The following is a 25,833-nucleotide window of genomic DNA, read 5'->3' on the forward strand; positions in this document are numbered from 1 at the left end:
GTTTCCTGATTTCCTGGCCTGTCCTGAAGTATGCTGATCCCTTGTTCCCTGACGTCCTGGCTTGTCTGACTGTCCATTCCGGTTACCGAACTCTGGCTATGTTTTGACCACGTTTGCTCTGTTTAGCTATTACCATTATTATTATTAAACAGTGTGATTTTTACTGCACTTCTGTGTCAGTCTGATTCATGGGTAGGCGAAGGCCATGAATTCAGAAGATGCAGTCAATCCACTTGTTGGTAAAAATTTTTCCAGATTGGATGAGCAGGATCACCACATGGTTTAGTTTGCCATAACGTTACAGATGCTCCTGAGTCGCACGGCTCATCTGAAATCTTCCCCTGTGTTGCAGGCCATTCCTACTTCTGCTCCAGTCTCTGTGCAGGCACCTGCCTTGAGTATTACCTCTTTAAGAGGTATGTCTGGTTCTGCTCCGCTTCCCTAGCAATTTGGGGATGATCCAGTTCAATGCAGACGGTTTCTCAACCAGGTTGAGATATACTTTGAGATGCTGCCCCAGGCCTTTCCCACAGACAGAAGCAAAGTAGGTTTTGTGATATCTTTGCTTTCTGAGAGAGCCTTGGCCTGGGCATACCCTCTATGGGCGACACAAAAACCTGTTGTCCTGAGTTACCCAGAATTTGTGGCCTCCTTCAAAAGGGTATTTGACGTTCCCGCACGCTTCGCTTCTGCTGCCAAAAGCCTCATGTCCATCAAAGAGAGTACAAGAACTGTTGTCGATTACACCATTGAATTCTGTATTCTGGCAGCAAAGGTTGCTTGGAACAATGAGGCCCTCATGGCTGCCTTTTCTCATGGTCTCTCGTATACCATCAAAGATGAGATAGCAGCCCAAGGTATACCTACTGAGCTGGAGAAGGTGATCACATTTGCCATCCTCATTGACTCCAAACTCACAGAAAGACTCTTTTAAGGAGTGCTTGCGGAAACCTGCTGTACATTTGTCTTCGAGCTTTGCAGTCCCATCTTTGCCTCCCTCACCTTCCATGCCTCCTGGTACTGAGTCGGTCAGAAAAGTGGAACCCATGCAGTTGGGCTTCACATATCTCTCTGTGGATAAGAGAACCCTTAGGATGAGGGAGAGATTGTGCCTTTATTGTGGCCAGGCAGGTCACTTTTTGAAGTTTTGTCCTACCCGTCCAGGGAATGCCCAAACTTTGAGGTCCTGTAGGGGACAGACCTTAGGTGGCGTTGTTTCGTCCACAGCTATCCAGAAGGATAAGCCCCTGGTTCTGGTTACCCCTTCTTGGTCTTGGTCAGTCGTCGAGATACAGGCTCTTATCGACTCTGGGGCTGCAGGCTTGTTCATTGATGCTGCCTTTGTATTTAAGCACTCGATTCAGCTGCAGTTTCGTGCCACTCCACTTGCCATTGAGGCTCCTGATGGGAGACCTATACAGCCTGCCTATACAGCTCAGGGTATACAGCTTAGCCTCACAGATCAGGGTATACCGCTCAGGGTATACAGATCAGGGTATAGAGCTCAACATCACAGATCAGGGTATACAGATCAGGGTATACAGCTCAGGGTATACAGCTCAGCATCACAGATCAGGGTATACAGCTCAGAGTATACAGCTCAGCATCACAGATTAGGTATAAAGCTCAGGATTTACAGCTCAGTGTATACAGATCAGGGTATACAACTCAGCATCACAGATTAGGGTATACAAATCAGGGTATACAGCTCAGGGTATAGAGCTCAGCATCAAAGATCAGGGTATACAGATTAGGATATACAGCTCAGGGTATACAGATCAGGGTATACAGATCAGGGGATACAGCTTAGCCTCACAGATCAGGGTATACAGCTTAGCCTCACAGATCAGGGTATACAGATGAGGGTATACAGCTCAGTATCACAGATCAGGGTATACAGCTCAGAGTATACAGCTTAGCCTCACAGATCAGGGTATACAGATCAGGGTATATAAAGCTCAGCTTCACAGATCAGGGTATACAGATCAGGGTATACAGCTTAGCATCACAGATCAGGGTATACAGCTCAGGGTATACAGCTCAGCATTACAGATCAGGGTATACAGCTCAAGGTATACAGCTCAGAGTATACAGCTCAGCATCACAGATTAGGTATACAGCTCAAGGTATACAGCTCAGTGTATACAGATCAGGGTATACAACTCAGCATCACAGATCAGGGTATACAGCTCAGGGTATAGAGCTCAGCATCACAGATCAGGGTATACAGCTCAGGGTATACAGATCAGGGGATACAGCTTAGCCTCACAGATCAGGGTATACAGCTTAGCATCTCAGATCAGGGTATACAGATCAGGGTATACAGCTCAGTATCACAGATCAGGGTATACAGATGAGGGTATACAGCTCAGTATCACAGATCAGGGTATACAGCTCAGGGTATACAGCTTAGCCTTACAGATCAGGGTATACAGATCAGGGTATATAAAGCTCAGACAGCACACCCCCGACCCCCCCACTCTGGGCTCTGACAGCGGCACCCCCATTGAGCTTGAGGCTCTGGCCTCTGACAGACCCTCGTGGTCATGCACTTACCGCCAGGCTCCTCTCCTAGTGCACCAGAGCAGCAGCGGTGGCGGTGAAGGTATCCTTCCCCCAGTCCAGTGCGTGTCTCCTCCGCTCCTCTTCCTAAGCACCAGGCATCCAATAGGATGACGCCCTGCCTCCTGATTGGCGGGGAGGAACATTAGTGTGAAAATAGTAACAAAAAACTGGCAACTGCCCCCACCTATAACTGGCCTTCACAGCAAGGAGAACATGGAGGAGCATATACATGTAAGACAAAAACAATTCCATAGCTCAACTCACCAACCAGTCTGCTGACCAACCAAATTACCTGTCTAACTGTCTGTTAAAAGCAGGGGTTTAGTTAGTACACATTTGCAAACGCATGTGAAAGCTGCAAGGCCTCGTCACGGCACCCTGTGTTGCTTGCAGTCCTAACACTACAAATTTATGAGTGTCTCCACAGTGGAAGCACGTGCATGGAATGGATAGATGTGGGGCAGGTGAGCTTGGAGGCAGCCCAAGCCCCCTTAAAGGAACAGGAGCACACTGGACACCTAGCAAGAGCACAATGGCAGCGAAGGTGCACAGTGTGTCCCTGGACCATATATACAAACAGTAACAAAAAACTGGCCACTGCCCCCACCTATAACTGGCCTTCACAGCAAGGAGCACATGGAGGGGCATATACATGTAAGACAAAAACAATTCCAAAGCTCAACTAGTCTGCTGACCAACCAAATTACCTGTCTAACCGTCTGTTAAAAGCAAGGGTTTAGTTAGCACACATTTCCAAACGCATGTGAAAGCTGCAAGGCCTCGTTATGGCACCCTGTGTTGCTTGCAGTCTTAACACAACAAATTTATAAGTGTCTCCACAGTGTGAAAATAGCAAAAATTCATTCGCTATTGTCACACAATTGGGTGGGATCGGGCGCACTCTCTGTGCCCCAAGCCCACCCTATTTTGAAGCCTATTAGAGCCTCTGGCTTTATTCAGGTGCTTGAAAACAAAACACCTCCTCCCACCCCCGCTATAGGAGTCCATGCGTCTGGCGTCCTGAAAGGGGCTGGGCGCCTGGATGGGGGGCTGCGCGCGTGCGCCCACAATGCATTGGCCGCCACTGCTGTAAATATTAAAAATGAATTACAGTGAGGGAAAAAAGTATTTGATCCCCTGCTGATTTTGTACGTTTGCCCACTGACAAAGAAATGATCAGTCTATAATTTTAATGGTAGGTTTATTTTAACAGTGAGAGACAGAATAACAACAAAAATATCCAGAAAAACGCATTTAAAAAAAGTTATAAATTAATTTGCATTTGAATGAGTTAAATAACTATTGTACATCTTCGTAAAAAACATGACTTAGTACTTGGTGGCAAAACTCTTGTTGGCAATCACAAAGGTCAGATGTCTTTTGTAATTGGCCACCAAGTTTGCACACATCTCAGGAGGGATTTTATCCCTCTCCTCTTTGCAGATCCTCTCCAATTCATTAAGGTTTCAAGGCTGAGGTTTGGTAACTCGAACCTTCAGCTGCAAAAATTTAACAAAAAGATCCGGATGGCCATTCAGCTCCCTCCACTTATTTTCTATGGGATTAAGGCCTGGAGACTGGCTAGGCAACTCCAGGACCTTAATGTGCTTCTTCTTGAGCCACTCCTGCGTTGCCTTGGCCATGTGTTTTCGGTCATTGTCATACTAGAATACCCATTCATGACCTATTTTCAATGCCCTGGCTGAGGGAAGGAGGTTCTCACCCAAAATTTGATACATGATACATGGCCCCGTCTATCGTCCCTTTGAGGATGTGAAGTTGTCCTGTCCCCTTAGCAGCAAAACACCCCAATAGCATAATCTTTCCACCTCCATGTTTGACGGTGGGGATGGTGTTCTTGGGGTCATAGGCAGCATTCCTCCTCCTTCAAACAAGGCGAGTTGAGTTGATGCTAAAGAGCTCGATTTTGGTCTCATCTGATCACAACACTTTCACCCAGTTCTCCTCTGAATCATTCAGATGTTCATTATGAAACTTCAGAAGGGCCTGTACATGTGCTTTCTTGAGCAGGGGGACCTTACGGGCGCTGCAGGATTTCAGTCCTCCACGGCGTAGTGTGTTACCAATTGTTTTCTTGGTGACTACGGTCCCAGCTGCCTTGAGACCATTGACAAGATTCTCCTGTGTAGTTCTGGACTGATTCCGCACCATTCTCATGTCCATTGAAACGCCACGAGGTGAGGCCTTGCATGGATCCTCAGACTGTGAGATATTGACAGTTATTTTGTGTTTCTTCTATTTGCGAATAATCGCACCAATTGTTGTCAACCTCTCCCCAAGCTGCTTGGTGATGGTCTTATAGCCCATTCTAGCCTTGTGTACAATCTTTCCTGACATCCTTGGACAGCTCTTTGGTCTTGGCCATGGTGGAGAGATTGTAACCTGGTTGACTGATTACTTCTATGGACAGGTGTCTTTTATACAGGTAACAAGCTGAGTTTAGGAGCACTCCCTTTAAGAGAGTGCACCTAATCCCAGTTTGTTACCTGTATAGAAAAAACCTGGGAGCCAGACATCTTGCTGATTGATAGGGGATCAAATACTTATTTCACTCATTAAAATGCAAATCAATTTATACATTTTTTTTCAAATGCGTTTTTCTGGATATTTTTGTTTTTTATTCTGGCTCTCACTGTTAAAATATACCTACCATTTAAATTATAGAATTATAAATGTACAAAATCAGCAGGGGATCAAATGTTTTTTCTCCTCCCTGTACATTGTGTTCTGAGTTTGCGGAGCTCAGATACAATGTAGTTCACTTTTAATTAAAGTGATATTAAAGTCTTTTTGTTTAAAAATAACAAATATGGTGTACTTACCTGCTCCGTGCAGTGGTTTTGCACAGAGCAGCCCAGATTCTCCTCTTCTCCTCCACTGCTTCTTCACAGCAGCTTGCTATGGGGGCACCCGATCTGAGCTCCTGCTCTGTGTGTCCATTCAGACATGGATATGTAGATATTTGCCAGCATACCAATGATCATAAATTTTGTCCAAACTTTTTTTATTCAAAGAATGATCACATCACAAAATGGTGTAGTGCAACATTTCTGAGTCACACGAGACCCCTTCGTCAGGCATGTGATGCGTGTCCATTCAGATACAGAGCTGCGGTTTGGCCCCACCCCCTCTCTCTCCTCATTGGCTCACTGATTATTGATTGACAGAAGTGGGAGCCAATAGCACCCACTGCTGTCTCAGCCAATGAGGAGGGAGAGTTCTGGACAGCTGAGGCTCTTGTGCAACATCACTGGATCGAGGTGGGGCTCAGGTAAGTATTAGGGGGGCTTAGAGGGGTTGCCGCGTACAGAAGGTATTTTATCCTAATACATTAAGTTAAAAAACCTTCTACCTTTAAACCTCTTTAGGGTGGGAGCTTTCTTTGTTCACATGGAGCATAAAAGTACAATGTGCGGAATTGCAAATAGCCCTTTCACATTCACATTTAAAAATACTCTATATGTTGGGAAGTAAACTAAAATTATCCAACCGTATAAAGTAGAATTTGTACTAGTATGAAGGAGTAATATCAAATGTTAATTAGGACACTCACATACTGTTTTTTTTTTTTTGTTTAATAAAGCTTGAAAATGCACATTCAGCTATGTGTTTGTTTATCTTTCAGCGGTAGAAAGAAACAACCTAATGAGACTTGCACAGACCATACCTTTTACCCCAGTACATCTATTTGGTAAGCTACTTTTATAACACATTGCTTTATTCAGAAATGTATTATATTGACTAGTTCAGCAGTACAATGTTTATTATTAGAATCTGTTTGCCTTGATCTTTAATCCTTTGTTGTATCTCCTTATATGTTTGCAGGGTTAAAATTTTAATTGGAAATCTGCGTAGTTCCACTGGTGTGTTAATGGCAACCTCTTGAAACCTCATTGCTATTGTTTAGCTAATCCATAAGCCTGCTTTTCTTTTTGCTTTGATAGCATGTACATTTACAGCTGTAATCAATGTTGTACTGACCAAACATTCAGCATATCCATTTTGTTTGCACTTACATAAGTTAATAGAATATAATATCCTTTTGGTACCAGACAAAGGGAAACAAGCCTTCAGTATCTGTCCTTCACACCACAATCATTTTAGCTGACACTAGGAACAAGAGACCTGTCAGAGACCTTTCAGCCTTGTGTGTTGTGGCCTTAGCATTTAATGTTTCACCCTGTGATGTCTGTGTCTTTTTCTACATTTCTACATATACGGAAGTAAAATAGATATCTACAGAACTGAAAAAAAAATAGTTATAAAAATCATGTGGTATAGGTGTTTTCTGCAAATATATAGAAGTGTTTGTTTTCCTCTTTTATATGTAAACTAGTACAGCTAATAATCAGTTGTTCTTTACAGCTGGAGAAGAAGTCACTGTCTATCAACTGGAAGAAAGTTCACCATCCAGCCTGGATAAGAGTATGTCTTCATGGTCGCAAAGAGGGATGGCAGCAATGCTCCAAGTTCTTTCCCCTGAGGAAATGGATGGGGGACTGCGTAGGGCTTTAAAAGTGGTCTGTACATGGTCAGAACATGATGTTCTGGATCCCGGGGAGATATTCATAGTGAAATCCTTTCTTCCCGAGGTGGTAAAGACATGGAAGAAGGTGTTCCATGATGCCACTGTATTGCAGCTGTGTCTCAGGGTAAGATTATGTTTAGAGTACAGATTGTGTATTTTGGTGATTTTAATTATGAGGTTATCTTGGCCAATTTGTTTAACCACTTTAGCCCCGGAGGGTTTTACCCACTCCCTGACCAGGCCATTTTTTGCGATACGGCACTGCGTCACTTTAACTGACAATTGCGTGGTCATGCAACGCTGTACTTAAATAAAATTGATGTCTTTTTTTCACACAAATAGAGCTTTCATTTGGTGGTATTTGATCACCTCTGTGGGTTTTTATTGTTTGCGCTGTAAACAAAAAAGACCGACAATTTAAAAAAAAAAACAATATTTTTTACTATCCAAAAAAAAGTAAAAAAAATAATTTCTTCATCAATTTAGGCCAATATGTATTCTACTACATATTTTTGGTAAAAAAATCCCAAAAAGTGTATATTGATTGGTTTGTGCAAAAGATATACTGTCTACAAAATAACGGATTGATTTAGGAACTTTTCATTTTTTTAATTGTTTCTACTAGTAATGGCAATGATCTGTGGCATTGTGGCGGACAAATCTGACCCTAAGTCACTCTTTTTGGGGACCAGTGACATTATTACAGTGTTCAGTACTAAAAAAATGCACTGATCCCTGTATAAATTACAATGGCATGGAAGGGGTTAACTACAGTGGTGATCAAGGGGTTAAATGTGTTCCCAGGGAGGTGTTTCTAACTGTGGGGGGAGTGGATTCACTAAAGGAAAAGAGAGATCGTGATTCAGCTTAGCTGAAACATGATCTCTCTCTTTTCCTCCCTGACAGAGCAGTGGTGTGTTTACATCGGCTCACCACTGCTCCCTCTCTCCTGTGAAAAATCGTCGGGTCGCGAAGGCCATCGTGACTGCCGGACCCACTGATTGGCTCCCACTGTACCACAAATAAACCTTTAGATGCACTTTAAATCCCCAACATCTTCTTTTAATTATTTGATATTTATTATTATTATTATTATTATACATGATTTATATAACGCCAACAGTTTATGCAGCTCTTTACAACACAAGATCAGACAATACAATTACAATACAGTAGGAATCAGAGGGCCCTGCTCGTTAGAGCTTACAATCTAAGAGGGAGGGTCAAGAGATACAATAGGTAATGTGTTAAGTGATCTACTGGGGTGACTCCATGTAAAAAAACAGCGCTAGCTAATCAAATCTATCAAAATAAATTAATCATATAGTGAATAAGTGCATATGAGTGAAATAATATAATATAAAAAATAATATTTTATTGGATAAATGTGTAAAAATTACTCTAGGATTGAGTGCATTTCATATAAAACTAACAAGCTATGCAAAACAGTCCAAGCAAAAAATATATCTCCGTGAACAAATGTTGTGACATCCAATGTGAAAAAGTTCTTTCAGGTGTATAGGTTCATCCTAGTATTAATGGACTGTAGCGGTTGATGTGTATCATAAACAGCATGCAAAACATTTTCTTTAATGGGACACCAGTGCAGGATATGGTAGAAATTCCTACTCACCGGACGTTGTTGACCCTATTTGCCATATGGCAAGGGGAGTCAAATCAGGCTTAGTGGTCTCCATGACCGGAGAAGGGAGAGAAACCGACCAATCCTCACATCCCTTTCTCACGATGATGCATGGTTCCGACACTGAGGTCTCTTAGTAAGCAGGATAAGAAAGAAAAGAAAAACCAGAGATCCTCATTGCGTAAATGTTCCAAACTGTTTATTGAATCGAATTGCGAGGTTACAGCTACTAAAAAGAGATTTTTTTAATTTTTATTTTTATTCACACCAAATTGTCATTATAACAGGTTATTTCTCTCAAATGGCATGTACAGTCCACAAATGAAACCCCAAAACATATTCTGCTGCTCCTCCTGAGTATGGCGATACCACATGTGTGAGACTTTTACACAGCCTGGCCACATTTTGGAAAGCAAACACCCCAACGTATAATCTATGAGGCATAATGAGTCTTTTGAACGGTTCATTTTTTTCCAGAAATATTTGGAAAATGTGGAAAAAAAATGAAAACGCATTTTCTTTTTTACACAAAGTTGTCCATTTATAAGATATTTGCAACACATAGCATGTACATAGGAAAAATGACACCCCAAAATATATTCTGCTACTCCTCCTGAGTATGGCGATACCACATGTGTGAGACATTTACACAGCCTGGCCACATACACAGGCCCAACATTGAAGTAGCAACTTCAGGCGTTCTAGGAGCATAAATTACACATTTAATCTCTCAACCACCTATTACATTTTTGAAGGCCCTGGAGCACCAGGACAATGGAAACGCCCACAAAGTGACCCCATTTTGGAAAGCAAACACCCCAACGTATAATCTATGAGGCATAATGAGTCTTTTGAATGGTTCATTTTTTTCCAGAAATATTTGGAAAATGTGGAAAAAAAAATAAAAACGCATTTTTTTTTACACCACGTTGTCCATTTATAAGATATTTCCAACACATCGCATGTTCATAGGAAAAATGATACCCCAAAATGTATTCTGCTACTCCTCCTGAGTATGGAGATATCACATGTGTGAGACTTTTACACAGCTTGGCCACATACAGAGTCCCAACATTGAAGTAGCAACTTCATGCGTTCTAGGAGCATAAATTACACATCTAATCTCTTAACCACCTATTACACTTTTGAAGGCTCTGGAGCACCAGGACAATGGAAATGCCCACAAAGTGACCCCATTTTGGAAAGCAAACACCCCAACATATAGTCTATGAGGCATAATGAGTGTTTTGAACGGTTCATTTTTATCCAGAAGTTTTTGGAAAATGTGGAAAAAAATGAAAACACATTATTTTTTACACAAAGTTGTTAATTTATAAGATATTTCCAACACATAGCATGTACATAGCAAAAATGACACCCCAAAATATATTCTGATATTCCTCCTGAGTATGGCGATACCACATGTGTGAGACTTTTACACAGCCTGGCCACATAGAGGCTCAACATCCAAGAAGCACCATCAGGTGTTCTAGGGATATAAATTACACATCCAATTTCCTTACAAGCTATCACGTTTTTGAAGGTCCTTCATATTTCTAACACAGCATGTACATACCAAGAATTACACCCTAAAATACATTCTGCTGAGTAAAGAGTAAACAAAAGTTTACCTGTGATTTTAGTAGTGCAATTGTCCACAGGAGGAGAGCCCTGATCCAGGCAGCTGGCAGGGGCGTGGTCAGCGACAGTGAATGGAATTGTCCAGGCAGCAGGAAGGAATATTGTCCATAGTCAGTATAGGCAGGGATACTGTCCATATAAAGTCCAGGGTCAGTGCAAGTAGAGATGTTGCCAGCAGTGCCAAAATATTGGTCCTGGTAGTAAGCAGGAACACGGTCCAAGTAGCAGGCCAGGAAAGAATGGGGACAGGGGTAGAGGCTTCTCCCACCCAAATCTCTTTGAAGCCTCTGAGTCTCCAGACCCTAATCCGGGAATGAGAAAACTAAAAAATTAGTTTTCTTCATCCAGAAAAACAATTCTGGAGCCCCTCACATATGTGAGGCCCCTATGTTCCCACTAGCATAGCAGAGTAAAAGATCAATCCAAGAGGCAGGCAAAATAGGTACAGTTTAGCGTTAGGCAGAAGATTGGTCGTATAACAGGCCAGGGTCAGTTCCAGAGCAGGCAGAGGTAGGTACAGTTTAGCGTTAGGCAGAAGCGTGGTCGTATAACAGGCCAGGGTCAGTTCCGGAGAAGGCAGAAGTATGTTTAGCATTAGGCAGAAGCTTGGTCGTATAACAGGCCAGGGTCGGTTCCCAGAGAAGGCAGAGGTATGTTTAGCGTTAGACAGATGCTTGGTCGTATAATAGGCCAGGGTTGGTTCCGGAGAAGGCAGAGGTATGTACATTTCAGTGCAGTGGCATAAGGGGTGTGGAGGAAAATGACAGGAAATGAGAATTACGTTTACCATATTTCCCTAATAATGTAGAGAAGTATGGTAATGGCAGAAACATTCACCTATACAGAGGCCTGGTTGGGAAGGACAATCGGGACAATAATACGTGGTGTCTCTTCTAATTCCTCCACTGGAACACAAACGGCATTTCTTTTGATGTCTGCGGCCTGTTTCACGGGGGGGGGGATTTTGTCAGGAAAGTGGTGCTTGTGGAGTCTGCTCACGGAATCAGAGCGAATAGTTTCTGGTGGGCTTTCAGGGTACAAAAGGGCGGAAATAACTTCTTCTTGGTAGTGCAGATAGGATACGGGGTTCTCTGTAGATTTTTGGTAAATAAAATAAGTGTTATACATGGCCAAACTGAAAAAATAAATGGACGCTTTTTTATACCAGTGGCGGGATTTTCTTGTGGGAAGGTAGGGTTCAATCATCTGATCGTTGAAGTCCACTCCCCCCATAAACAAATTATAATCGTAAACACAAGCTGGTTTCTGGACTGGGCCATCTCTTCGGGACTTCCACGTAGGTGTCATTATGAATTGTCGTTAGCATGTGGACATTTCGTCTGTCCCTCCACTTGACAGCCAATAGCTCCTGGTTCCGCAAAGATGCCGTCTCCCCTCATCGTAGCCTTTCATTGACAAGTTTTTGCGGGAAGCCCTCTCTATTGGCTCTTACTGTACCACATGCTGGGGTGTCTCTTCGGTGAAGATTGCGGAAGAGGGGCAAGCTGGTATAAAAATGATCCACATAAAGATAGTATCCCTTTCCAAGGAGTGGATAGATAAGCTCCCAGACCACTCTTCCACTGGCTCCAATGTACTCTGGGCATTCAGGGGGATTCAGTCCTTCCCTTCGTACACCAGGAAGGTGTAGATGTACCCAGGGGGTCGGTCGCAAATGTTTGTACATTTTTACCACATATCGGGCCCTTTTGCTGGGGGTGAATTGTTTGATGCCCAGCCTGCCTGAGAATTTTACAAGGGACTCATCCACGGAAATATTCTTTTTGGGGTTATATAACTGTGGAAATTTTTCAGAGAAATTATTTAGGAGTGGCCGAATTTTAAATAGTTTGTCAAAAGCTGGGTCATTTCGGGGAGGGCACTTGGTGTTGTCATTGTAGTGGAGGAACCGCATAATCATAAGGTATCTTGATTTTGGCATAAGGGATGAGAAGAGTGGCATGTGGTAGATGGGTTTGGTAGACCAATAGGAGTACAATTGTTTTTTTTTTTGTGAGTCCCATAGGCCTAAGAAAATTTTGAATTCCTCTAAGGTTAGTTCTCCCCACTCAAAGGGACGGGCATAACTAGAGCCAGGGTTGCTTACTATGTACTGCTGTGCATAGAGGTTGCACTGGGCCGCAATGGACGATTGTAAGTCTTCAGTGAAAATCAAATGAAAAAAATCAAGCATGGCAAAATCATCGGTGTTCACCTGGACACCTGACTGGGCAGTGAAAGGGGGGATATTTGCTGCTCCGGAATTAGGGGGAAGCCACAGAGGGTTTTGAAGGGCATAGGGAAGGCTGGCCTGGCCCCTATCCCTTTGGGGCTGAGATGACACCCTACTGGTGCCTGGCCTTTGTTGTAGTGGCTCTGCTCTCGAGGTGGACAGCACTGCTCTCGAGGTGGACGGCACTGCTCGCGAGGTGGATGGCCCTGCGCTGCTGGTAGTAGGCTGCTGCTCCACGCCAGAACACCTTCTTTTCATGGGCACACATTCCTCTTCCGATTCTGTATCAGAACTGCTGCTTATAATGAGTTTATAGGCCGAATCGGAATCGGACTGAGAATCAGAGAGCTCCCCGCTGCTCTCATCGGTCATGCTTAGACGCTGGTACTCCTCGCTAGTAAAATATTTTTTTGCCATACTGGTGGCTGATGAGGCTTCACTGCAGAGCACTGTGGTGGCACTGGTGGGCACAGGCGCTGGTGGACACAGACGGCACTGATGTGGCACTGCAGTGGCGCAGGCGGCACTGTTGGGCACAGGCGGCACTGTTGGGCACTGGTGGCACTGGTGGGCACAGGTGGCACTGCAGTGGCGCAGATGAGCACTGATGGACACAGGTGGCACTGATGGGCACAGGTGTGGCACTGGTGTGGCACTGGTGTGCACTGTAGTGGCACTGGTGTGGCTCTGGTGGCACAGGTGGTACAGATGACAGATGGCACTGTTGTAGCACTGTTGTGGCACTATTGTGGCACTATTGGGGACTGTTAGGCACTGCTGGGCACTGCTAGAATAATAAAACTCACAGTTTGTCACACGATCTGCTCTCCTCTCACGCTGCATTGGTGTGAGGATAGGATAGCAATGAACTTGTGATGACCCCGTTTGACAGTCTTTGTTGACATTTGAGATCATTGAATGGAGCGATCACGTGGTAAAGGGCCGCTGTCATTGGCCCTTTACTGGGATCCATGTAGCGCTGGGTCCCGTGAACCCGGCGAGCACGGATGTTCCCGTGTGCGCGCCCCAGTGGGCACACGGGAACGATTCTCCGGGAGGACCTCACTGTACACCCTCCCAGAGTTAACAAACCGCCCTGTAGCCTTCATTTGGCTATGGGCCGGTTATTAAGTGGTTAATAAACAGTTTGGAATGTTTATGCTATGAGGATCTCCAGTTTTTGTTTTCTTTCTTATCCTGCTTAATAAGACACCTCAGTTTCGAAACCACGCATCATCGTGAGGAGGGGATGTGAGGATGGGTCGGTTTCTCTCCCGTCTCCGGTCAAGGAGACCACTATGCCTGATTTGACTCCTCTTGCCATGCAGCAAATAGAGTCAGCAATGTCCGGTGAGTAGGAATTTCTACCATATCCTGCACTGGTGTCCCATTGAAATTTTTTTTTTTCGCTTATGCTGTCTATAATATACATCAACCAATATGGTCCATTATGATCCTATACACCTGAAAGAACTTTTTCACATTGGATGTCACAACATTTGTTCACGGAGATACATTTTATTGCTTTGACTCTTTTGCATTGCTTGTTAGTTTTATATGAAATATACTCAATCCTAGATACATTTTTACACATTTATCCATAATATATAATTTTTTATATTATATTATTTCACAGATATGCACTTATTCACTATATGATTAATTCATTTGGATAGATTTGATTAACTAGCACTGTTTTTTTCTTTTCACATGGAGTCACCCCAGTGGACCACTTAACACTAGGGATGAGCCGAACACCCCCCCCCCCCCCCCCCCAACAAGCGAACATCATTAAAGTCTATGGGACACGAACATGAAAAATTAAAGGTGCTAATTTTAAAGGCTTATATGCAAGTTATTGCCATAAAAAGTGTTTGGGGACCTGGGCCCTGCCCCAGGGGACATGTATCAATGCAAAAAAAAACTTTTTAAAATGGCTGTTTTTTCAGGAGCAGTGATTTTAATAATGCTTAAAGTGAAATAATAAAAGTGAAATATTCCTTTAACCAGTTGCCGACCGCCTCACGACGATGTAGGTCGGCAGAATGGCACGGGCAGGCAAAATCACGGTGCCCGAGGCGGACGGCCTCTCTCCGGGAGCGATCAGAGGTGAGGGGGAGGCCATCCATTCGTGCCCCCCCCCCCCGCGATCGCTACCAGCCAATGAAATCCTTCCTCTGCTGCTGTATAGTAAACAGCAGCAGAGGAAGTGATGTCATCTCTCCTCGGCTCGGTATTTTCCGTTCCGGCGCAGAGGAGAGAAGACATTGATGTGAGTGCACAATACACACACACACAGTAGAACACGCCAGGCATACTGTATACCCCCCGATCACCCCCTGATCACCCCCCAATCCCCCTCCCCCCCCCCCGTCACAGTGAAACCAAGCAGTTTTTTTTTTTTTTCTGATTACTGCATTGGTGTCAGTTTGTGACAGTTAGTGTGGTAGGGCAGTTAGTGTTAGCCCCCTTTAGGTCTAGGGTAACCCCCTAACCCCCCCCAATAAAGTTTTAACCCATTGATCACCCCCCGTCGCCAGTGTCACTAAGCGATCATTTTTCTAATCGCTGTACTAGTGTCACTGGTGACGCTAGTTAGGGAGGTAAATAAAAAGGTTTTAACCCCTTGTTTGCCCCCTAGTTAACCCTTTCACCAGTGATCACTGTATAACTGTTATGGGTGACGCTGGTTAGTTTATTTTTTTATAGTGTCAGGGCACCCGCCGTTTATTACCTAATAAAGGTTTAACCCCCTGATCACCTGGCGGTGGTATAAGTTAGGTTTTAGGGTCATATAGGGTCTGCGTCACCCCAGGCAGCGTCAGGTTAGCGCCAGTACCGCTAACACCCACGCACGCACCATACACCTCCCTTAGTGGTATAGTATCTGAACGGATCAATATCTGATCCGATCAGATCTATACTAGCGTCCCCAGCAGTTTAGGGTTCCCAAAAATGCAGTGTTAGCAGGATCAGCCCAGATACCTGCTAGCACCTGCGTTTTTCCCCTCCGCCCGGCCCAGCCCAGCCCACCCAAGTGCAGTATCGATCGACCACTGTCACTTACAAAACACTAAACGCATAACTGCAGTGTTCGCAGAGTCAGGCCTGATCCCTGCGATCGCTAACAGTTTTTTTGGTAGCGTTTTGGTGAACTGGCAAGCACCAGCCCCAGGCATCGTCAGGTTAGTGCCAGTACCGCTAACACCCACGCACGCACCATACACCTCCCTTAGTGGTATAGTATCTGAACGGATCAATATCTGATCAGATCAGATCTATACTAGCGTTCCCAGCAGTTTAGAGTTCCCAAAAAAGCAGTGTTAGCGGGATCAGCCCAGATACCTGCTAGCACCTGCGTTTTGCCCCTCTGCCCAGCCCAGCCCAGCCCAGCTCACCCAAGTGCAGTATCAATCGATCACTGTCACTTACAAAACTCTAAACGCATAACTGCAGCGTTCGCAGAGTCAGGCCTGATCCCTGCGATTGCTAACAGTTTTTTTTGTTAGCGTTTTGGTGAACTGGCAAGCACCAACGGCCTAGTACACCCCGGTCGTAGTCAAACCAGCACTGCAGTAACACTTGGTAACGTGGCGAGTCCCATAAGTGCAGTTCAAGCTAGTGAGGTGGCAAGCACAAGTAGTGTCCCGCAGCCACCAAGAAGAAGACAAACACAGGCCCATTGTGCCCATAATGCCCTTCCTGCTGCATTCGCCAATCCTAATTGGGAACCCACCACTTCTGCAGCACCCGTACTTCCCCCATTCACATCCCCAACCAAATGCAGTCAGCTGCATGAGAGGCATTTTCTTTATGTCCTCCTGAGTACCCCTACCCAATGAACCCCCCCAAAAAAGATGTTGTGTCTGCAGCAAGCGCGGATATAGGCGTGACACCCGCTATTATTGTCCCTCCTGTCCTGACAATCCTGGTCTTTGCATTGGTGAATGTTTTGAACGCTACCATACACTAGTTGAGTTTTAGTGTAGGGTACAGCATTGCACAGACTAGGCACACTTTCACAGGGTCTCCCAAGATGCCAGCGCATTTTGAGAAACCCGAACCTGGAACCGGTTACAGTTACAAAGGTTACACTTACAAAAAAAAGTGTAAACAAAAAAAAAAAAAATAGTTGTCGTTTTATTTTTTTTCTCTCTCTATTCTCTCTCTATTGTTCTGCTCTTTTTTACTGTATTCTATTCTGCAATGTTTTATTGTTATTATGTTTTATCATGTTTGCTTTTCAGGTATGCAATTTTTTATACTTTACTGTTTACTGTGTTTTATTGTTAACCATTTTTTTATCTTCAGGTACGCCATTCAGCTGCAGCGCGGATTTATTTATCTTGACAGCAACAGCGTTTGCTCCCACGATATATAAAGCTGTGGCTTCAGCGGAGGTGATATATGCCGAAGCATGGGGGCAGCAGGGGCGGAGGAGCGATTTGCTCCTTCCTTTTGCGGGAGGATGCCCCCATGCTACTGCATATATAAATGGTGCATGTATGCCCATCATTAGAAGTGGGTGGATGAAGGGAGGTATTCTAATGGTGGGCATACCCACCGATCAATCTCTTTTTTTCATTCAGCCCACAGGCTGAACATTACAATATATGCCCAACAAGGACCAGCAACATACTGGTATGTTGCTGGACTTTGAGTGGTTATACCAGAATGATGCCTGTGGGTTTAGGTATCATCTTGGTATCATTCTTTTCAGCCAGCGGTCGGATTTCACGTAAAAGCAATCCTAGCGGCTAATTAGCCTCTAGACTGCTTTTACAAGCAGTGGGAGGGAATCCCCCCCACCGTCTTCCATGTTTTTCTCTGGCTCTCCTGTCCCAACAGGGAACCTGAAAATGCAGCCGGTGATTCAGCCAGCTGACCATAGAGCTGATTAGAGACCAGAGTGGCTCCAAACATCTCTATGGCCTAAGAAACCGGAAGCTACGAGCATTTCATGACTTAGATTTCGCCGGATGTAAACAGCGCCATTGGGAAATTGTGAAGGCATTTTATCACACCGATCTTGGTGTGGTCAGATGCTTTGAGGGCAGAGGAAAGATCTAGGGTCTAATAGACCCCAATTTTTTCAAAAAAGAATACCTGTCACTACCTATTGCTATTATAGGGGATATTTACATTCCCTGAGATAACAATAAAAATGATTAAAAAAAAACATGAAAGGAACAGTTTAAAAATAAGATAAAAAAGCAACAAAATAACAAAGAAAAAAACCAAAACAAAAGCATCCCTGTCTCCCCCTGCTCTCGCACAAAGGCGAACGCAAGCACCGGTCTGGCGTCAAATGTAAACAGCAATTGCACCATGCATGTGAGGTATCACCGTGAAGGTCAGATCGAGGGCAGTAATTTTAGCAGTAGACCTCCTCTGTAAATCTAAAGTTGTAACCTGTAAAGGCTTTTAAAGGCTTTTAAAAATGTATGTAGTTTGTCGCCACTGCACGTTTGTGCGCAATTTTAAAGCATGTCATGTTTGGTATCCATGTTCTCGGCCTAAGATCATCTTTTTTATTCCATCAAATAATTGGGCAATATAGTGTGTTTTAGTGCATTAAAATTTAAAAAAGTGTGTTTTTTCCCAAAAAAATGCGTTTGAAAAATCGCTGCGCAAATACTGCGTGAAAAAAAAAAAAAAATGAAACACCCACCATTTTAATCTGTAGGGCATTTGCTTTAAAAAAATATATAATGTTTGGGGGTTCAAAGTAATTTTCTTGCAAAAAATAATAATTTTTTCATGTAAACAAAAAGTGTCAAAAAGGGCTTTGTCTTCAAGTGGTTAGAACAGTGGGTGATGTGTGACATAAGCTTCTAAATGTTGTGCATAAAATGCCAGGACAGTTCAAAACCCCCCCAAATGACCCCATTTTGGAAAGTAGACACCCCAAGCTATTTGCTGAGAGGCATGTTGAGTCCATGGAATATTTTATATTGTGAAACAAGTTGCGGGAAAAAGACAAATTTTTTTTTTTTTTTTGCACAAAGTTGTCACTAAATGATATATTGCTCAAACATGCCATGGGAATATGTGAAATTACACCCCAAAATACATTCTGTTGCTTCTCCTGAGTATGGGGATACCACATGTGTGAAACTTTTTGGGAGCCTAGCCGCGTACGGGATCCGAAAACCTAGCACCGCCTTCAGGCTTTCTAAGAGCGTAAATTTTTGATTTCACTCTTCACTCCCTATAACAGTTTTGGAGGCCATGGAATGCCCAGGTGGCACAAACCCCCCCCCCCCAAATGACCCTATTTTGGAAAGTAGACACCCAAAGCTATTTGCTGAGAGGTATAGTGAGTATTTTGCAGACCTCACTTTTTGTCACAAAGTTTTGAAAATTGAAAAAAGAAAAAAAAATTTTTTTTTCTTGTCTTTCTTCATTTTCAAAAACAGATGAGAGCTGCAAAATACTCACCATGCCTCTCTCTTTTTTTACCAAAGACATGTGGCCGAATACATTTTGGCCTAAATGTATGATTAAAATTGAGTTTATTGGATTTTTTTTAATAACAAAAAGTAGAAAATATCATTTTTTTTCAAAATTTTCGGTCTTTTTCCGTTTATAGCGCAAAAAATAAAAACGGCAGAGGTGATCAAATACCATCAAAAGAAAGCTCTATTTGTGGGAAGAAAAGGACGCAAATTTCGTTTGGGTACAGCATTGCATGACCGCGCAATTAGCAGTTAAAGCGACGCAGTGCCAAATTGTAAAAAGTGCAGGAAGGGGGTAAATCCTTTCAGGGCTGAAGTGGTTAAATATCATGCCTGGGGGTTGTCCTTAGTATGCCTGTAAAGCGGCACATTTTTCCCATGTTTAGAACAGTACCACAGCAAAATTGAATTTCTAAAGGAATAAAAGTAATTTAAAACTGCTTGCGGCTGTAATGTATTGTCCGATCCAGGCAATATAGATAAAAATCATTGAGAACAACAGAATGGGGACCTGGATCCTCCCCCAGGGGACATGTATTAATGCAAAAAAAAGTTTTAAAAACTGCCGTTTTTTCAGGAGCAGTGATTTAATTCATGTTTAAAGTGAAACAATAAAAATGAAATATTCCTCTAAATATTGTGTGTAAAGCAGCACATTTTCCCCGCATTTAGAACAATACCACAGCAAAATGACATTTCTAAAGGAAAAAATGTAATTCAAAACTGATCGCAGCTGTAATGTTTTGTCGGATCCTGGCAATATAGAAAAAATTCTTTGAAAAAAACAGCATGAGTCCCCCCCCCCGTCCATTACCAGGCCTTTTGTGTCTGGTATGAAAATTAAGGGGAACCCCGCACCAAAATTAAAAAAAAAAATGCATGGGGGTCCCCAGACCCTTATCTGAGCACTCAACCAGGCAGGCAGCAGAAAAAGAGGGAGGGAACGAGAGAACGCCCCCTCCTGGTGGGAAGAAGCGTCAGTCAGCGGGAGCCTCCCATGGAGGCGGAGTTGTTGCGTTTTTTTCTTTTTTCAGTCTGTCGGGCACTGTCATCGAAGATGGATTTACATCGCAGGACATTTTTATTTTTTAATAAAGGACTTGTCCCAAAGTGTCTCCTGTCATTTTTACTATTTTTGACACTTTTTTGGTGAATTGGTAGGGGTACAATGTACCCCATACCCATTCACATGGTAAGGGGGGCCAGGATCTGGGGGTCCCTTTGTTAAAGGGGGCTTCCAGATTCCGATAAGCCCCCCGACCGCAGACCCCCACAACCACTGGGTAAGGGTTGTGGGGACAAGGCCCTTGTCCCCATCAACATGGGGAAGGGATGTTTTGGGGGAACCCAAAACATTGCCCCCATGTAGAGGGCATGTGGCCAGGTACGGTTCAGAAGGGGGGCGCTCTCTCATCCCCCCTCTTTTCCTGCCAGGTTGCATGCTCGGATAAGGGTCAGGTATGGATTTTGGGGGGACCCTACGCCTTTTTTTTTTTAAATTTTGGCGCAGTGCTCCCCTTAATATCCATACCAGACCTGAAGGGCCTGGTAATGGACTGGGGGGGGGACCCATGCCATTTTTTTCAATGAATTTTTTCTATATAACCGGGATCCGACAATACATTACAATCGCTATCAGTTTTAAATTACATTTTTTCCTTTAGAAATGTCATTTTGCTGTGGTATTGTTCTAAACACTGGAAAAATGCGCTACTTTACAGGCATACTAAGGGGCCCCCCAAGCACAATATTTAAGGGAATATTTAGTTTTTATTGTTTCACTTTAAGCATTATTAAAATCACTGCTCCTGAAAAAACTGCAGTTTTTAAAACTTTTTTTGCATTGATACATGTCCCCTGGGGCAGGACCCAGGTCCCCATGCTGTTTTTTTCAAGGATTTTTATCTATATTGCCTGGATCTGACAATACATTACAGCCGCGATCAGTTTTAAATTACTTTTTTTCCTTTAGAAATGTCATTTTGCTGCGGTACTGTTATAAACACGGGAAAATTGCGCTATTTTACAGGCATACTAAGGACAACCCCCAAACACAATATTTAAAGGAATATTTCATTTTTATTGTTTCTCTTTAAGTATTATTAAAATCACGGCCATTTTAAAAACTTTTTTTTGCATTGATACATGTCCCCTGGGGCAGGACCTGGGTCCCCAAACACTTTTTATGGCAATAACTTGCATATAAGCCTTTAAAATGAGAACTTTTGGTTTTTCATGTTAGTGTCTCATAGACCTTAACGGTGTTCTGCAGCTTTTCGAATTTGCCGCGAACACCGCATACTGTTCGCTGTTCGGCGAACACCCAATGTTCGAGTCGAACTTACGTTCGACTCGAACATCGGGCTCATCCCTACTGAACACTTTATTAACTCATTTGTTTGCAACAGCAGCTGCACCATATTACTTTAACATTTATCTTAGTTTGGCACGAGTGTATATATACTTTGGTATATACTGCATAGTTTTCACATACAATAGATAATTGTAGGGGATGGGCAAAAATAAATGTACAGTTGTTAGGTGGGGGCAGGATAGGCTTCTCTGAAGAGATGAGTTTTCAGGGATTGTCAAAAAAGTGGACAGAGTAGGAGAAATTTGCTCAGATTTGGGGTAGGGAGTTGCACAGGATGGGAGAGGCTCTGGAAAAGTCCTGGAGGCGAGCATAGAAGGAGGTGACAAGGGAGCTAAAGAGCTGGAGGTCAATTTGGTTGGTATTTTGAGACTAGGTTAGCGATGTAGCTGAGGGCAGAGTTGTGGATGGCTTTGTAAGTCACTGTTTCAAAAACACAATCTTTTTATGAGATCTCATCTATCTCCCAAGACTGCTGTAATCTGTTTCTCATTTTTCTCTTCATGTTTTCTTTTATATTACATGATAGAAAATGAAGGCCAAATGATGCAAGACAACCTTACTTATTTGTTTTCTAAATCCTGCTACAGAAAGTCATAACTAAGAGCTCTGATACAGAAATGCCAGTAATGGTGATCTACGACATTTAAGACTTTAGTGGGCATCCTTGTGGTGCAGAATTATCAGTTGTAGGAGAGCTTTAACAAATTGTAGACTTCCATCCTTGTAATGGCCATATCATCTAGAATTTATAAACTGTGAAGTCTGTTGTTACAGTATATAGGGCCAGACTTGAGCATATAATGTATCTGATTCTGTTCATGTTTTCTGTGAGCAATAAATAGAATAAAAAAGCAGTAGAATTCCAAGTGTCCCACGTTGTTTCTATATGACTAATAACTGGACTTCTCTGTTTCACTGGCTGAAGTATCTGCAGTGTTGGGTGTGAGAAAAAGACATTTTGTATTTTTAACCAAAAGTAATTTTTGAGTTCAGCTAAACTAAAGTAACACCTTCATAACTTTCTTGTGAGAGTTGAGCGTTTCACAGATTATTGAATGGAAAACTCAGCTCTGTAAACTCAAAATATTATAACAAGTTAGTGGTTGATTCAACTCCCTGGTGGCACTGGGTATGTAACCTTGATATTCCAGTTTTGGGTGATATGGACCTTTAAGATGCCTTACTATGCCATATTGGAATACTAGAAAAGGTACAATTTCTGGGGAAATTGTGAAAGTGTTCTTGCCTCTACAACTGGAGTGGGCGGAGTAACTGGGTGGGGTGGAGTGGCTTGAGTAACTGTGAAAAGTGTTAAAAAGCTTAATATTTTAAAAAGTATAAATAGTAGTAAAAAAGTTCCATCATTCGCTGAAAGAGCTGAACATTTTTTTCAAAAGTAATTTTTTTTTTCAAAGGTAATTTTTTTTTCAAAAATGAATTTTTTTATTTCAAAAATAATTTTTTTTTCGAAATTATTATTTTTTTTAAAGTAATTTTTTTTTCAAAAATATTTTTTTTTTTCAAAAATATTTTTTTTTTTCAAAAATATTTTTTTTTTCAAATATATTTTTTTTTCAAAAATAATTTTTTTTTTAAAAGAATTTTTTTTTTCAAAAAAAAAAAATTTTTCAAAAAAAAAATATTTTTGAAAAAAAAAAAAATTATTTTTGAAAAAAAAAAATATTTTCAAAAATATTTTTTTTTCAAAAAATATATATTTTTTTTTTTTTCAAAAATTATTTTTTTTTTTTTTCAAAAATTATTTTTTTACTTTTTTCAAAAATTTTTTTTTTTTTTCAAAAATATTTTTTTTTTTACATGGGGCGGTCATAATGTTTTGGCTGATCATGGGGTGGTCATAATGTTTTGGCTGATCATGGGGTTGTCAGCTTTTGTCACTTCCCACTCTAGTTTTGAACATTTCGCCATTCATTCCTATGGGACCAATTTCGCCGCAAAAACGTCATTTCGTGGACCATTCGGCAAAATATTCCACAAAGTAATAACACACCAATCGGGAACAATCCGCTCGTTTCGGTATATTATTTGTCTCTGTAGTGTGAAAACTGTGGGAGGAGTCTACAAGCATTATCAAGTCTAGCAGATGAAGTCACATGCATTTGGAGTGTCTCAGCATCTTGTGTTTACAACCACTGTTTCCTAGCAACGCTCATGCCCTGTTTATGCTTCCCAAATACTGCTTCATCAAAACTGCCCCATCAGAATTACCCCATCAAAACTGCCCCATCATATTCCTCTATTATAAATCAGTACATGGTGTGTCTGTCCCCTCCCCCGGGCTCTGTAATCAGCTGAGATGCTCCATCCACCTTCCCCCCTGTGTATAACAGAAGCTTTGGTAACCATGGCAACAAAACAAACACTAATGCCGCGTACACACGGTCGGACTTTTCGTCTACAAAAGTCCGACAGCCTGTCCGACATACTTCCGACGTACCTTCGGCGGACTTGCGGCAGACTTTCTTACGAACGGACTTGCACACACACGACCACACAAAAGTACGACAGCCTAGTACGCGGTGACGTACACCAAGTCCGACGAGACTATAAAACGGAAGTTCAATAGCCCGTACGACACCCTTTGGGCTCCTTCTGCTAATCTCGTGTTTATCTCGTGTTAGTAGAAGTTTGGTGAGAGACGATTCGCGCTTGTGAGACTCGTATTTTTCAGTTCGTTTTAACTGTTGTTCAGTCTGTGCTTGTGAGGTTTGTATCTGCTTTTCAGTGCGTTTGGTCAGTTGGCATTGAGAAATCTTTGTTTTATTGGCCGCTCGTTCCTGATTTTCAGGTCGTTCTTCACAGGCCTTGCTGTTCTTCAGTGCGTTCTGTTTAGTGCGTTCTGACCAGCCGACCGTTTTGAAGCCATGTTACCTGTACGTACTCGTCGTAGAGCTCGTGCATTGTATGTGCTTGGTGCTGTAGTTTATTCTTCAGCCCAAGACCAGTCCATGAACAGGGCGAGGAGGAGTTCATGGACCAAGAATTGGTTGCTTCAGCGTGACCAGTTCTGTCACATGCCTTTGCTCCGTGAGATCCGTGAGAATAATCCTGAGGATTTCAGGAACTTTCTCCGGATGACGGACCCCGTTTTTGACCGTTTGTTGGCTTTGCTGACCCCCTATATCAGCAGGCAGGATACCTGCATGAGGCAAGCCATCACTCCGGAGCAGAGGCTGGTCGCTACCTTGCGGTATTTGGCCACAGGGAGAAGCCTGCAGGACCTTAAGTTCTCGACAGGCATCTCCCCCCAGGCTCTGGGGATCATTTCTTTTATTAGCATCACATGTTCTTTTATGTAATCTTTGATAATGTGATGTATTTCTTGCTTCAAACACTACTTACCATCATTGCAATATAGTGTGAATGTCCCCTTTTTATCCTCACACATGCTGGAATTTTTTACTGTTATTTTTTGTCATGCATGTATATTTTCCTTCAATAACCTTCCCAGCATGAAGTGATGGGAACATATCCACCTAGTCTACTCATTTGGAATGTATTTTGTTTGAGTGTATTTAGTGTGCTGCTAATGAGCAATTATCTAGATTTCACAACCCCCCCCCCCCACCTAAACTCACTCCAAATAGTGTGCTGCTAATGAGCAATTATCTAGATTTCACAACCCCCCCACCCCCCCCCACCTAAACTCACTCCAAATAGTGTGCTGCTAATGAGCAATTATCTAGATTTCACAACCCCCCCACCCCCCCCCCCCCCCACCTAAACTCACTCCAAATAGTGTGCTGCTAATGAGCAATTATCTAGATTTCACAACCCCCCCACCCCCACCCTCGTTAAAATTTGCTGGAATGTTCTGTGGTGTTGATTTGTCTAAAGCAAATATATGTTGCACTTTGCAAAATGCATGTGCACTCTACAAGTGCATTTGTTCCAGTGCTTTAGTAAATGAGCAGAAGCTCTGCTGATTTCCATCATCAAATCATATGCAAGCCTCAAAGTGTTTTCATTAATTGCCCTTGCATGTGATTGTGTACTCCTTGCAACATGAATGCCTTTTTACATTACCTCATTTACTGTAAGCTGGTTAGCAACTGCACCTGCAGAGTGCGACAACTGCAGTCTTGTAGCCTTTTTAGTCCCTAAATTCCTGCGTGTCCTAAAAGTAATTTTTTTTAGGGATTTCACAACCCCCTAAAATGTAATCAATGTTCCATCAGAGGGGGTGAGCAATCTGATAAGTGTGCCTTTCCATATTAGTTATTCCAGAACAATTAAATTATTGAATGTTATACTGATGCTGGGGAATAATGTTTTTAATTGTCTAATTTTCTTGCAATGTTAGCTTCAAAATTAATTGATTTTGGTTTTCTTGTTTGATTTCCCAGTTTC

General features: G+C 42.7%; 1 protein-coding gene across 1 annotated transcript in view; it reads left to right on the plus strand.

Moving 5' to 3' along the window:
- Positions 1-25,833, plus strand: part of TRPM6 (transient receptor potential cation channel subfamily M member 6) — a 318,859-nt gene that overhangs the window by 229,316 nt on the left and 63,710 nt on the right. Inside the window, exons 33-34 of the mRNA XM_073634261.1 lie at positions 6,212-6,277; positions 6,952-7,238. Of these exons, the coding sequence (XP_073490362.1) occupies positions 6,212-6,277; positions 6,952-7,238 (353 nt within the window). The remainder of the gene's footprint in view (positions 1-6,211; positions 6,278-6,951; positions 7,239-25,833) is intronic.

The sequence above is a fragment of the Aquarana catesbeiana genome, linkage group LG01 (genome assembly GCF_042186555.1).
Source record: "Aquarana catesbeiana isolate 2022-GZ linkage group LG01, ASM4218655v1, whole genome shotgun sequence".
Lineage (NCBI taxonomy): Eukaryota > Metazoa > Chordata > Amphibia > Anura > Ranidae > Aquarana > Aquarana catesbeiana.